Here is a 13,103-nt window from a genome sequence, read left to right as displayed (position 1 = left end):
ATTGAATCATTTCAGATAAAAAAAATTTAAGAACGTTTTGCGCCCGTGAACGTTGTCCGACAGGTAACAGAATGAATGCTACTGTACATCATGATGATGTAATACATTTTTAATTAACTGAATTGGAAGTGAATTCATCCCAACCCAACTTCATACCTTCTCTATTGGCCAATAATATATTATATAGAAACATATCCGTTTTCCTGCGTGACTGTGTTTTTACACAATGAGGTTGTGAAATAAGGTTGTGAATAGGAAATTATGAAATATGTACATGGTGCAGTTTCTACAGTTCATCTGTGACCAGATCCATTCCTATTGAAACAAACCATTCAGAATTGCAGCCTGTATTGTATATGCGTGTGAAGAGATCTTGGGAAAATAATGGATGTCACATTGTGGCTTGCTTGTAAACGTTCTCTTTTCTACCTAAAGTTTAACCTAAAATGTGTTTCTGACAACCTTTTTAACAGTAGGTTTGATATGATATTGGCAGGTGGATCATTAGTCATATTTGATCTGCAACTCCTAGAATTATTGTATTTGTACGATCACTCGTTACAGACACATAAACAGCCCGTTGAGAACTGGACCGAAACAGAGGAGTATGGAGACTGCTAGAATGAGAACAGGACAGAAACAGAGAGGTATAGAGGCTGCTAGAATGAGAACAGGACTGAAACAGAGGGGTATAGATAGAGGCTGCTGAGAACAGAACTGAAAGAGAGGGGTATAGAGGCTGCTAGAATGAGAACAGGACTGAAACAGAGGGGTATAGATAGAGGCTGCTGAGAACAGAACTGAAAGAGAGGGGTATAGAGGCAGGCTGCTAGAATGAGAACAGAACTGAAACAGAGGTATAGAGGTATGAGCAGGTTGACACCTTGCATGGTTGCCTCCGCCGTCGGTGTGTGAATGTGTGAGTGAATGGGTAAATGTGAGTAACAAATTGTAAAACGCTTTGGATAAAAGCGCTATATAAAAAAGCAGCCATAGAATGAGAACAGGACCAAAACAGAGGCTGCTAGGATGCATAATCTGAGTGGACATGTTTAGGGAACATCAAAGACCTATTTAACTTGTTGAAAATTACTACAATATGGGACCTTTAAGAATACATCTTTAGTATACATATGATACAATATTGTGAATCATATCGCAACTGCAATATCAGTAAAAAATTATCACAATTTGACCCCCCCATCCCCTCAAATCGTTCAGCCCTATAGCTATGAACAATTAACCCTAACCCTAAATACCAACTACATTGAAGACTATTATAATGTTCCTTCTCCACTGGCATGGGTGTGTTTCTTAAAGAGAGGACAAGCTACCCACGCATGATAATGGCAGGCCCTGCTACATGCCCATAATGTGGCAGCTAGATAATGTAATCAGACTGAACATGTGTAAGTTAAGGCTTGACAGGGTCCAGCCCACTGATTGCTTATTATATGATTGAAAATTTGTTCTGGCATGGCGGTTTCAGAATGATTAATGAATCCAAAATGAAACAATAATTTAAGATAAGTGCCAAGCACAACTTTAAATCAACTAAACATATTCAATTGTGTAATCCTAGGTTAGGGATTTCCCATGAGGACCACACATACTGTAGTACGAATGTTTAATTTAATTTAATAAAATGTCATTCCATTCCATTCCATTTATTAATTTAATTTAATTTAATTTAATTTAATTTAATTTAATTTAATTTAATTTAATTTAATTTAATTTAATTTAATTTAAAACCTTTATTTATACTTCTGAAGGCACTGTACACAGTCATGGTACAATAACGCTCTCTGGGCAACCAGATACTTAAACATCCCTCTTTAGATAAATAGCTCGCTGGGGAATCTTGGAATAATTGCAGCCTTTACCAGAATGGGTTTTTAAACTGAACTGAGAACTGCACTAAAATAGCATAGGCTGCATGCCGGCTGCAATATGACCTACCCCATCAAATCTCTCAGGTAGACTGCCAAGAAAAGTCTGTATTTAGCATTTCTACATAAACTTGTTTCTGTGTGTGTTTGTGTTTCAGAATCTCTGTGGATGTGGACTCACACACACACACACACACGCATGCATGCACGCACGCACTATAAAAGAAGGAAAGGTCATCACGTCATAATTGTGTAGCAAGTGAACGCACATTGGTGCCAAGTGTGGAAACTTTCAGTGTGGCTGACATTTAATTGAATGGGATCAACCATCTCCTCGTTTATGACCTGTCAGGTTTAAACAGGTTATTATCTCGGATGTCAGAATCATCTGCAATTTGTTGCATTGTTAATTAGCTAACGTTTGATATATTGGTTATAGTGTACAGTATGCTGTATATTTCCTCAGATAGCTAATTTTAATATACTGTAGGCTTCAATGGAACTGACACAAAAGTCTGGCACCTAGCAGAGCATTGAATGCTGGTATTCTGACGTGATGACCCTTCCTTCTTCCTTCTTATAGTTTCCTTGTGCCAAACAAGGATGCATATTCTACGTGTCGCTTTCTCACTTTGGCTCACTTTAAAAAAAAAACACACAAAAGCGTGAAATCTTCACCAACTGTGCCTCCAAGGAAGTGGTACCCGTATACGTTGATGATGAGGGTGACCTATATGGTTATATTAAAAGAGGAAGTACCTGGGCAGGGCTGACGCTGATTGGCTCCTTGAGGACAATCCAGGTGACGCTCTCCAGCAGAGGGGGCGTGGTCAGGGAGCCATCATAAGTCCAGTAGTCCAGAGAACCAGGGAGCAAGGTCTTGGGGTCAAAGTCCGCAAAGTTGTTCTGCTTGCTCTACGCAAGGGAAGGAGGGGTGGTATAATTTAATGATAACGCACCAATACAATGTTTCAAAATAAAAATACATAAATAAATAAACAAACAAACAAACAAAATAAATACAATCTAAAACATTCTTATATCAAGTGTATAAGAACATTATTGAGGATGAATGTGTTTTTCCTTAATCATTTAATTGTAGCTTTAATTTATATTTTGAATTGAGTAGATTGGGGGTGAATGGATCCCTTGATGTGGACCATATTTCCTGTCAGATGTAAGATGCAAACAAAGGCGATGATGAGTTTGTTGTCATTGTTGTTGTTGTTGTTGTTGTTGTTGTTGTTGTTGTTGTTGTTGTTGTTGTTGTTGTTGTTGTTGTTGTTGTTGTTGTTGTTGTTGTTGATTGTTGATTGTTTACCTTTGACTTGATGGCATCGAGGGCATCTAGCACCTTCTGAAGCCTGGGGTTGGCAGCACCAATCTGAAGTGTAACACATACACACACGTTTAAAGTGTCTACCGCATTCATGAAGAAAGGATCTGGATTACAGAGTATATGTCTTGTATTAATAATCAAGCAGTCACCTTGAGGAAGACCCCAACCACGGCCAGGCCATCTGGCTTACTGGCAGCCTCTCCAAAGCTGGGGTACGCTGTGTTCCAATGTACCAGGTGGAGCTGGGAGGAGAGGTAGGGAATAGAGACAACTTGTCAACCTGGGCTCATATTTATCATACTTCTAAGATTGCTGATCTAGGATCAGTGCTGCGGTCACATGACCATTGTACACTTCACTATGACTTATGGGCCTATCTGGTCTCAGATCAGTGCTGGATAAATACAGGCTCTGGAGACCGATTTGGGGGGAAATGATGGATGGTGTGGAGTCAAGCTGATCCTCTTCAAATCTATACTGTTAATTAATGAGGAAGATATATAGATATTTGGTACATATTGTAGGTTGCTTACTCTATACAGTAGGCCTTACAATGATCAATTGTGAGTGGTTAAAGGATAATATGTGTTGTATTCAGTGCATCAGCAGAATTTAGTCACCACTAAAGCTGAATGAATGATTAGGGGAACTCATATGTTTTATTTTAGATCTTACGGCCAGTGGGAACAGTAAATTACTACAATAGTTTGCCTAGAAATCTTATAGTTAGTCACTAAATGACTGGGTTAAGTCAGTAAATGGCTCCAGTACCTCACATGGGAAGTTGATTCCATTGACAGTGTGCTCTGAACCCCTGTCATCACTGGCTCCCCAGTGGAAATGGAACTGTTTCAGACGATAGGTACCAGAGATAGGACCCCCAGTCAGAGCTAGGGAGGAGAGGAGAGGAGAGGAGAGGAGAGGAGAGGAGAGGAGAGGAGAGGAGAGGAGAGGTGTGGAAAGGAAAGAAGGAGATGAGAAGTAGGAGATGAGAGGAGGAGAGGAGAGGAGAGGAGAGGAGGAGAATTGAAGATTATTTCAACTAACATTTTTCAACATTTATACTCCCACAGACAAACAACACACAAGAACAGAGAACCTAACCTCTTCTACTCCCTTATCTGCTACCGCTGACAACACAAGGACACCACATATTTTGACTAAACTAGACTGGGAGAATTAGAGGGCTGTCTGTATACGGCACGAGTTTGTTGGAACCTTATGCCCCAATGTGACCAAAGAGGATTAAGTGAATAAGTAAGTAAAACTAGGATAGAATAGAGTAGAATAGAATATAATTATTTCAGGGCAACTTCTACATCTGTTACTGGCCTCACTCACATACAAAGTGACACCACATTTCCATTTGTTTGTATTACATTTACAACTGAACAGTCCCAGGTTGTTTGAGTAGACTGTTTTCGTTGTAACATAATAGTGTGAACACTATATTGTCTTTTTACCAGTGTCTAGTCAAATCTGACCAAGTTGACCAAAGCATTTGAATAGGTAAAGACAATTTTAATATGGACCGGAACCACGATGGATTATTCAAAGTATTCCTGAAACACAACCTTATTTCTTCAGTGTCAAATGTATTCATTAGAATGAGGTAAGCAGCTTGTATGGAAAACAGTCTGGACATGCAGCCTGGAGCCAGGGCTAAAACACAGTCTTCTGGGCCCAGTAGTTCAACACTTTTAATCTCAATCAGATCCAATCAGCTTTTGAAATCCCACTTTTTCCCCCATGGATCAGACAACTCGGCCAGACTTTGTCCCGGTATTTCAAAGCAATTCAGGATAGACTCACCCTGATCCAGATTCAGACGTTTCAAGATTACTAGATCCTGAATATCAGTAATCCACTGTGGAGGATTAATACACCGTCCTCTCCCTCAAGTGAGGCCTTCCCATTCAGCCATCTCTAACTATATTGTATGTATTGATGTCTCTGGCTAATAAATCGTATTAACCGGATCCATTTGACTGAGTAAGTTATTCATTATCTATGTCGTAGATTCTACGACATCACCAATGTCCATTCTAGTGGATATGAAAAATAATACAAGGAAGACAAGAGACAACATTGCAGAGACATCTATAATATCTAATTATATTTTTAAATACATAAATGACATAAAATCAAAATGGAATTGTAATTTTAAAAAAATACTCCCACTAGGGTAACAACAAAAAAACATTAATTCAAAGGCAGCTGGATCATCCAGGCGTATAGTATAGTCGATTTTGCTCTGGTAATCCACTGGAAATCTACCCCTCTGGTGGGATCAAGATAATCCTGTGAGGGCTGGCCCAGTACTGCGCGCTTCTCAGTGCCAATTACCATCACGCACCTGAGAGGAGTTTCCAATCAGCTCGGCGGGAGCACTCTTATACTCGGTTTGCTGATCATTCTGTGTCGGGGTCATTTTGTCACCACCAGCTCTACTGCTGTTCCCTCTCGTTGTTTCTCCAGTGCGCCCCTTGGAAGTTGCTGCTGTGTTTCTCTCTCTGCCTCCGTGGACCCGTGCCTCCTTACCCACTTCGACTTTGCTTTTGGTGAGTTCATTTGGAGGACTATTTTTCCATGAACTGCAATCCTCGTTCTGTCCTGGACTCTCCGCCTTGGTTCCGTTTTTTGTGTGTTTCCTACAACACTGAAGAAGTGTAGATTTGTACTCTGCCCTGTATTGCCCAGATGAGATTCTGCGTTTCCTTTTCCCCGCAAGTTGGGATAACCTAATATAAGGCTGCAACGCTGCAGCACCGCAGAGTAGACTCTGCTAAGAACAGCTCTGCAGAGCCGCAGAACCGCAGAGTAAACTCTGCTAAGGACAGCGCTGCAGAGCAGAGTACTCTGCTAAGGACAGGGCTGCAGAGCCGGAGTCAACCCTGCTATGGGCAGTGCAGCAGAGCCCTACTTGACTAGAAGACGTTCCCCTCTAATGGAGTTACTGTTGTGTTGCACATTTCTGTTTTTTGTGAAAATAAATATGCCCATCGTTTTTGGCTAACTCTGAACTACCTGTCTGTGTCGTGCTGTTGGGGTTGTTTACGACCCGACCATGTCGACCGGCTCAGTGGCCTCATGGGTAGAGTGTCCGCCCTGAGTTCGCGAGGCTGGGAGTTCAAGCCCCGGCCGAGTCATACCAAAGACTATTTAAAAATGGTACCCATAGCCTCCCTGCTTGACACTCAGCATCAAGGGTTGGTTTGGGGGGAAGTCCTTGCGACATACTAGCGTCATGTCCAAGGGGTGTACTTGTACATCAAGCTGCCTCACGCTACGGAAACAGGAGATAGGCTCCTGCCCCATGTGCCGTTACGGCTCGAGAACCATTGGTTCTCAAAATGTTGACCCCAGCCGACACAGACGGTGTTAGAGCAGCCTTGGCAGGTCAGATCCAGCTGACCAACGCCCACACCCAACAGCTAGAGGCGGCTGCAGCTGCTGTGCAGGGCCTCTGGGCCCAGGTCCAGCCTATCCAGACTTCTCTGGTCACACTAACCACCCAGCAGACTGCGCAGGGTAATCAGCAGGCAGATATTCTACACCAGCTGCAGACTCTCAGTGCAGCATTTAACACCCTGCTTTTAACCCCACCAGTGGCAGGAGTCCCAGCCGGACCACCACCCGCCGCCGCGACTAACCCTCCACCTCCCGACCCCGTTCCCCGGGAGCCCCATCTCTCCAGCCCACGACTGTTCGACGGTAACTTCGAGGACTGTGCCACATTCATCATGCAGTGTGAGTTGGTTTTCATTCATCAACCCAGCAGATTTACGACAGAGGGAGCCCAGTTGGCTTACATGACTAACCTGCTCACAGGCCGAGCAGCACAGTGGGTTACTGCTTCCTGGTCCATGAGGGCTGACTTCTGTTTTTCCTACCCAGATTTTGTGGCAGAGCTCCGAAGGGTTTTCCACCACCCAGCTTGTGGCCAGGATCCTGGAGCCTGGTTGGGCACCTTCCAGCAGGGCAGTGGCAGTGTCACCGACTACGCGCTGGAGTTCAGACTGGCCGCAACCGAGAGCGGATGGAATGACCGGGCGCTTCATTTCACCTCCCGGCCTGTGACCAGGGAGGAACCCATGCAGCTGGGACGCACACACCTTAGCCCGGCCGAACGGGAGTCCCGGCTGAGGTCCGGCCTTTGCCTCTACTGCGGCCTTGTGGGACACCGTGTCTACAATTGTCCTACCCGGCCAAAAGACTAGGCTTGCTGGGACCCCGGGAGATCCTGGTGAGCCGTTTTTCCTGTTCCCACACCCCTGCACCCCTGCACCTCCTAACCATCTGACGAGCGTCACCCTGGCCTGGTCGGACCAGCGGGCGACGGTGGGTGCACTCATTGACTCGGGAGCTGATGAAAGCTTCCTGGATTTTGAGTTTGCCACCCAGGCTCCGCTTGAGAACCTCGAGAGGCCCTTGGAGGTCTTCGCGTTGGATCAGCACCGCCTGGCCGACATCACTCAACGCACCTGTCCTGTCCTCCTCACCATTGCTGGTAATCACGTTGAGAGACTCCAGTTCTTTATTACCAGGTCCCCTTCAGTCCCAGTAGTTCTGGGTCGTCCCTGGCTCGCGCTGCATGAGCCCCACATCGCCTGGTCCTCCAGCACCATCATGGGGTGGAGCTCCTCCTGTCATGCCCAGTGTCTTCAGGCTGCGTCCAGTCCGTCACCCCGGAGTTCCCCTAGTGTGCCGCCCCCAGACCTCTCTACTATCCCCCCTGATTACCACGATCTCGGGGAGGTTTTCAGCAAGTCCCGGGCTCAGGCCCTTCCTCCTCATCGGCCTTACGACTGTGCAATCGACCTCTGCTCTGGGGCTCCCCTTCCCGGCAGCCGCCTTTACAGTCTGACCGTCCCAGAGAAGGCAGCGATGGAGGAGTACATCTCTGAGTCCTTGACAGCAGGCCTCATTCAGCCCTCGTCCTCCCCGGTGGCGGCCGGCTTCTTTTTTGTTAAGAAGAAGGACGGAGGTCTCCGGCCCTGCATTGACTATCGCCAACTCAACGAGATCACCATCAAGAACAAGTATCCTCTTCCTCTCATGAACTCCACCTTTGAGCCCCTCACCCAGGCTACCGTCTTCACTAAACTGGATCTGGATGGATCTACCATCTGGTCCGTATCCGAGAGGGCGACGAGTGGAAGACCGCCTTCGGGACTCCCAGGGGTCATTACGAGTATCTGGTAATGCCGTTCGGCCTCATCAACGCTCCGGCGGTATTCCAGGCGCTCATGAACGACGTCCTTCGTGACATGCTCGATAAGTTTGTGGTGGTCTACCTTGACGACATCCTCATCTTCTCCAAGACTCTCGAGGAACATGTCCATCATGTCCGCTGAGTACTTGAGTGCCTTCTCTGCAACCGGATCTTCGTTAAGGCAGAGAAGGGCCGCTTCCACTCCGATTCCGTCGATTACCTTGGCTTCATCGTGGAGAGTGGCCAGACCCGAGCCGACCCCCGCAAGATCCAGGCCGTGGTAGAGTGGCCGGAGCCCTCTTCTCGGAAGGAGCTACAAAGCTTCCTCGTTTTTTTTTTTAACACATGTTTTTTATTTTTCCCTTTTTTTACATAAAACCAGACACACAATACATAAACAATGGAAATCCACAATAAATCACAGGACTATGATTGACACAATAATAACAATAATGACAGTCCAGTACTTAAATCAAAATAAATGTAGATTAAAAGATTTACCCATAATAAATGCAATACAATACCTATGCTCTTGCTCGCTCTTCCCTCCCCCCCCCCTCAGGACCCCCTCTTGGACAATCCATCCATTATTCCGTTTAACACCAGGAATTACAAATTCATATGCTAACCTTTATCCTCTCCACTACCTCTAACCAGATTGCTATGCTGGCTTCACTAACACCTAAAATTCTTGCGGTAGATATCTCTAGATAAATCACATCAAGATAGGTAAGAACCCATACCTTCCGGCACATTTTATCCGGTTGAATCCAGCGTGATGCTATCAGCTTTTTAGCAGCCGTAAGACCGGACAAAATTTGTCTCTTTACCTGTATAGAGGCTGCTAACTGAGAAACATCATTCAACATCAATACAGAAGGCAGTACAGGTATGGTCAGAAATAAGAATTCTGATAATTGCGTGGTTACTTCTTCCCAGAATGTCTTAACCGGAGGGCATTCGCAATACATATGCATAAATGTACCAATATCACAGTTTAAATCAAGGCCGTGGTAGAGTGGCCGGAGCCCTCTTCTCGGAAGGAGCTACAAAGCTTCCTCGGTTTTGCAAACTTTTACCGGAGGTTCATCCTGAACTACAGCCAAGTGGCGGAGCCACTTACCAAGCTGACCTCTCCCTCCCTGCCGTTTGACTGGTCTCCAGCGGCCTGCGCTGCGTTCCGTTCCCTCAAGAACAGGTTCACCACCGCCCCGGTCTTGCTCCACCCAGACCCCAAGAGGCAGTTCATTGTGGAGGTGGACGCCTCGGATACTGGACTAGGGGCTATCCTGTCCTGTCTGTTTTGTTGCACATTTCTGTTTTTTGTGAAAATAAATACGCCCGTCGTTTTTGGCTAACTCTGAATTACCTGTCTGTGTCGTGCTGTTGGGGTTGTTTGCAAAACCTAACAAATCCAGTTTTTTGGGATCAAACTGATCCCAATCCTGTGTCGGTATACCCGTTTTGAAGATTTGATCCAGATTAAAGCTTGGATTTGATTTTCTGATCTGATCGGATATCAAAGTGATCCTAATCTTGTTTTTTGGTTTTGAACTACCCCAATTCCAAATCGGATCCAATTAGATAGGGATTAAACGTTTTGAAATACTGGGCCCTGGTCACTTGACAAAGAGAGAGTCTCTGGGTAATGGTAGAGTACCGAAGATGCAGGCAGGCCCAGTTACTAAATCAGCCTTTTAAACTACAGTAGAGAGCAGCATTTCAGGCAATTCTGATTCTGTAGTCTAAGTGCAGCACACACAGACAGGCCCACCTGGTTAAACAAGCATCTGTACAAGCAGACACCTTGACTTAAACAGTGTCTATAGGTAGTATATACAGCACCCTGTACTAAAATAGAGTATGTAGGTTTCAGTGGGGCACAGCACTTACAAACAGGCCTCCTGATTAAAACAGCCGTTGTATGTTGCCATCTATGTAGGCTGAGTGCACTATAACATCCTCCCTCACCTCCAGACATTGAGAAGCCAACTCTGTGGTTTCCTGCAGCCCACACATCATCAAGCCACTCTTATCTCCCACAGCACACGATGAGTATACATGCGTGGCAAGGGCGGCTAGATTGCCAGACGAAAGCAATATGCAATCATGCCACGGCATTGGTACTTGAAGCAGCATGAAGGAGATCTGATCTCACGTGAACATAGAATAGAATAGAATAGAAATACTTTTATTATCCCGTGGGAAATTTGACACTGCAAATCGAAATCGCTCAACTTTTAAACATTTAGACAGAACAGGTCACGAATAAGAATAATAACACTAATCAAATCAAGTTGCCTAAGATAAGAGTAGAGTAAAATAGAATAAAAATGGAATAAAATATACAGTAAATAAATACAGTAAAAATATACTGAACATTGCAACTACACATTTTCTGTACCTCGTTATCCCTTCCCTGCAACCGTATACTCTTTGCTTACTCTTTACGGCTGTCGATAAAGCATGTTAGACAATAAGAATTCGACAAACATTCTGTACTGTTTGACAGGGGATGTAGTATACTGTAGTAAACTAGTTTTAATTGAAGAGATTACAACTAGTATAGTTGTAACGGAAGCAGTTAAATACTTTCATTAATACTTAATTAATACTCAACTACTTATTACCTGATGGTTACATTGCTGTATTATATTGTACTTTTGTGCTGTATTGTTGTCTTGTATTTTATCTGACTGCAACCCCCCCCCCCCCCTTGAGCTAAGTCTGTTGCAATTTCAAATTGTGCATGGCCCATGTCAAATAAACACTACACACGCTAGACTAGACCAAACCAAACCAAACTAAGAGGTTGGAATTTTGCTTACTGGAAGTGTCCCCGTCGTCCACGAAGTCGACCTGGAAGGAGTGTCCATTGTTGAGGATGCCTGTGGAGTTGGACGGGTCGTACTTCAGCTTGAGAGCCTTGAGAGAGGCGTCGTAAAGGGTCTCATTGGGAACAATGTTGATGGGGGACTGCCTGGGACCATTAGCAACAGGGTACCCCTCAACCCATGTGTCGGGTCCTGAGACAATATGGAGAGAGGGGGGGGGGGGTTTGTTAGATAACAAGATACACGTGGAATCACCTTCCTAGCTATCAGATCTTAATAATCTAATCTACTGACCTTATTTTTGCCTTTGAGTGCTGCTCAGATTACCCCCTGGCCGTGTGTGTGTGTGCGTGTGTGTGTGCGCGTGTGTGTGTATGTTTAGTTGTGGATTTCTTTATGTCTTGTAAAGCACTTTGGATCAACAGTGTTGTGTGAAAGTCCGCTGTATAGCCTATAAATCAAGTTCACTTGAAAGTCGTCTTGAAAAGTCAAGACAAGTTAAAATATGTGTAAATACAAGAATATGGATTATCATGAATGTTGATGTTCCTATAGTTCTATTCTATTCTGTCTTCACTCCATTCGATTGAAAATCTATGTCAGACTGTTATCTAATAGTCCATACTGATAGTTAAGCATGTCATATCACATTTTGTTGATTTAAAGCATGTGGGAAATTATTCTATAAGCAGCCATATGGTGCTAATGCTATGTAAACTGCGATTTAGAAAAGTAATCTCTTCTATATTCTATTTAAAGCGCTGAGAGCCATGATTTATGCAATGCAAAATAAAACAATATAATCTATGCTGTTCTCTTTACACTATCAGAGAGGAATGGAGCACTACATCCCATCACTTGTGCTTCACATTCACCCATTCACTCACACATGCACCGACAGCCAAGGCGTCAAACAGCTCGTCGGGAGCAGTTAGGGGTTAAGTCTTGCTCAAGGACACTTGGACATGAGTCAAGAGGAGCCGGAATCTAACCAGAAACCTTCAAATTACCAGACAACCGCTCTACCCCCACGAGTCGCTGCCGCACCAGACCAGTATAGACCAGTGATGTCCATTAATGACCTGTTACACCAGGGGTATTGTCTTGCTAAATTCAACTCCTAGAGACCCTTCAAAATATATGCTATAGTCTATATCCATCAAATATTGACAAGCCCAATCAACCAAGTGGATGCTGCACACTGTGCAACGGCTCACCGTTCGTTGGTCCGTATCCCCATCCGTGAGACATGGTTATTGGATCAAGCTCCTGCTATAGAAAATTAACGATAACGAATAATCCGACCTCGACAAGGAGAAGGAAGGACTAATGCAACAGTGTTCTGGTGAATCAGACATCTCTAGGGAGCCGGTGTCAGGGTTTATATAGGCGTCCTGCCCGCCGAGTACCGGGCGTCTCACACCTCAGGTCGGAGGAGGTGGGCTTGGCTTCACGGTGTTCGCGCGGACCAGTCATAGTCGACTAGAAGCATTATGATGCAATGATACCGTAGTTATACAAGTAGTCCAAGTAGTACAGTGTAGGCCTACGAGGTGTCCGAGCACATGATCAAGAGATGAGCGGCAACAGCGTCATTGTAGCTGCGGTACCTCCTCTCTGTCTCATCTCCTCCTCTCCCCTCGCACAACCTCTACTCCGCTGTACTGTATACACCTCTCGTCTCCCGGATCATGGCAGGGATGAATGAAACGGAATAGACCCGGGCAGTGTGTGTGTGTGTGTGTGTGTGTGTGTGTGTGTGTGTGTGTGTGTGTGTGTGCGCGCAGTCGTGCTGAAGCGCATTCCTGACCTTATTTTTGCCTTTG

The 13,103-nt window shown here is 44.8% G+C and overlaps 1 protein-coding gene across 1 annotated transcript in view; it reads right to left on the bottom strand.

Annotated features, from left to right (window-relative positions):
* The window catches only part of cahz (carbonic anhydrase), an 18,295-nt gene extending 5,508 nt beyond the window's left edge, over positions 1-12,787 (bottom strand). The window contains exons 1-6 of the mRNA XM_084327308.1: positions 12,495-12,787; positions 11,272-11,469; positions 4,000-4,118; positions 3,378-3,470; positions 3,211-3,273; positions 2,649-2,804 (exon numbers count right to left, since the gene is read on the bottom strand). Coding sequence (XP_084183434.1) covers positions 2,649-2,804; positions 3,211-3,273; positions 3,378-3,470; positions 4,000-4,118; positions 11,272-11,469; positions 12,495-12,528 — 663 coding nt within the window. The 5' untranslated portion in view covers positions 12,529-12,787. The remainder of the gene's footprint in view (positions 1-2,648; positions 2,805-3,210; positions 3,274-3,377; positions 3,471-3,999; positions 4,119-11,271; positions 11,470-12,494) is intronic.
* Between the last annotated feature and the right edge of the window lie 316 nt (positions 12,788-13,103).

This window comes from Notolepis coatsorum (genome assembly GCF_963971535.1).
Source record: "Notolepis coatsorum genome assembly, chromosome: 13".
Lineage (NCBI taxonomy): Eukaryota > Metazoa > Chordata > Actinopteri > Aulopiformes > Paralepididae > Notolepis > Notolepis coatsorum.
This window is presented reverse-complemented; position numbering and strand designations above follow the sequence as displayed.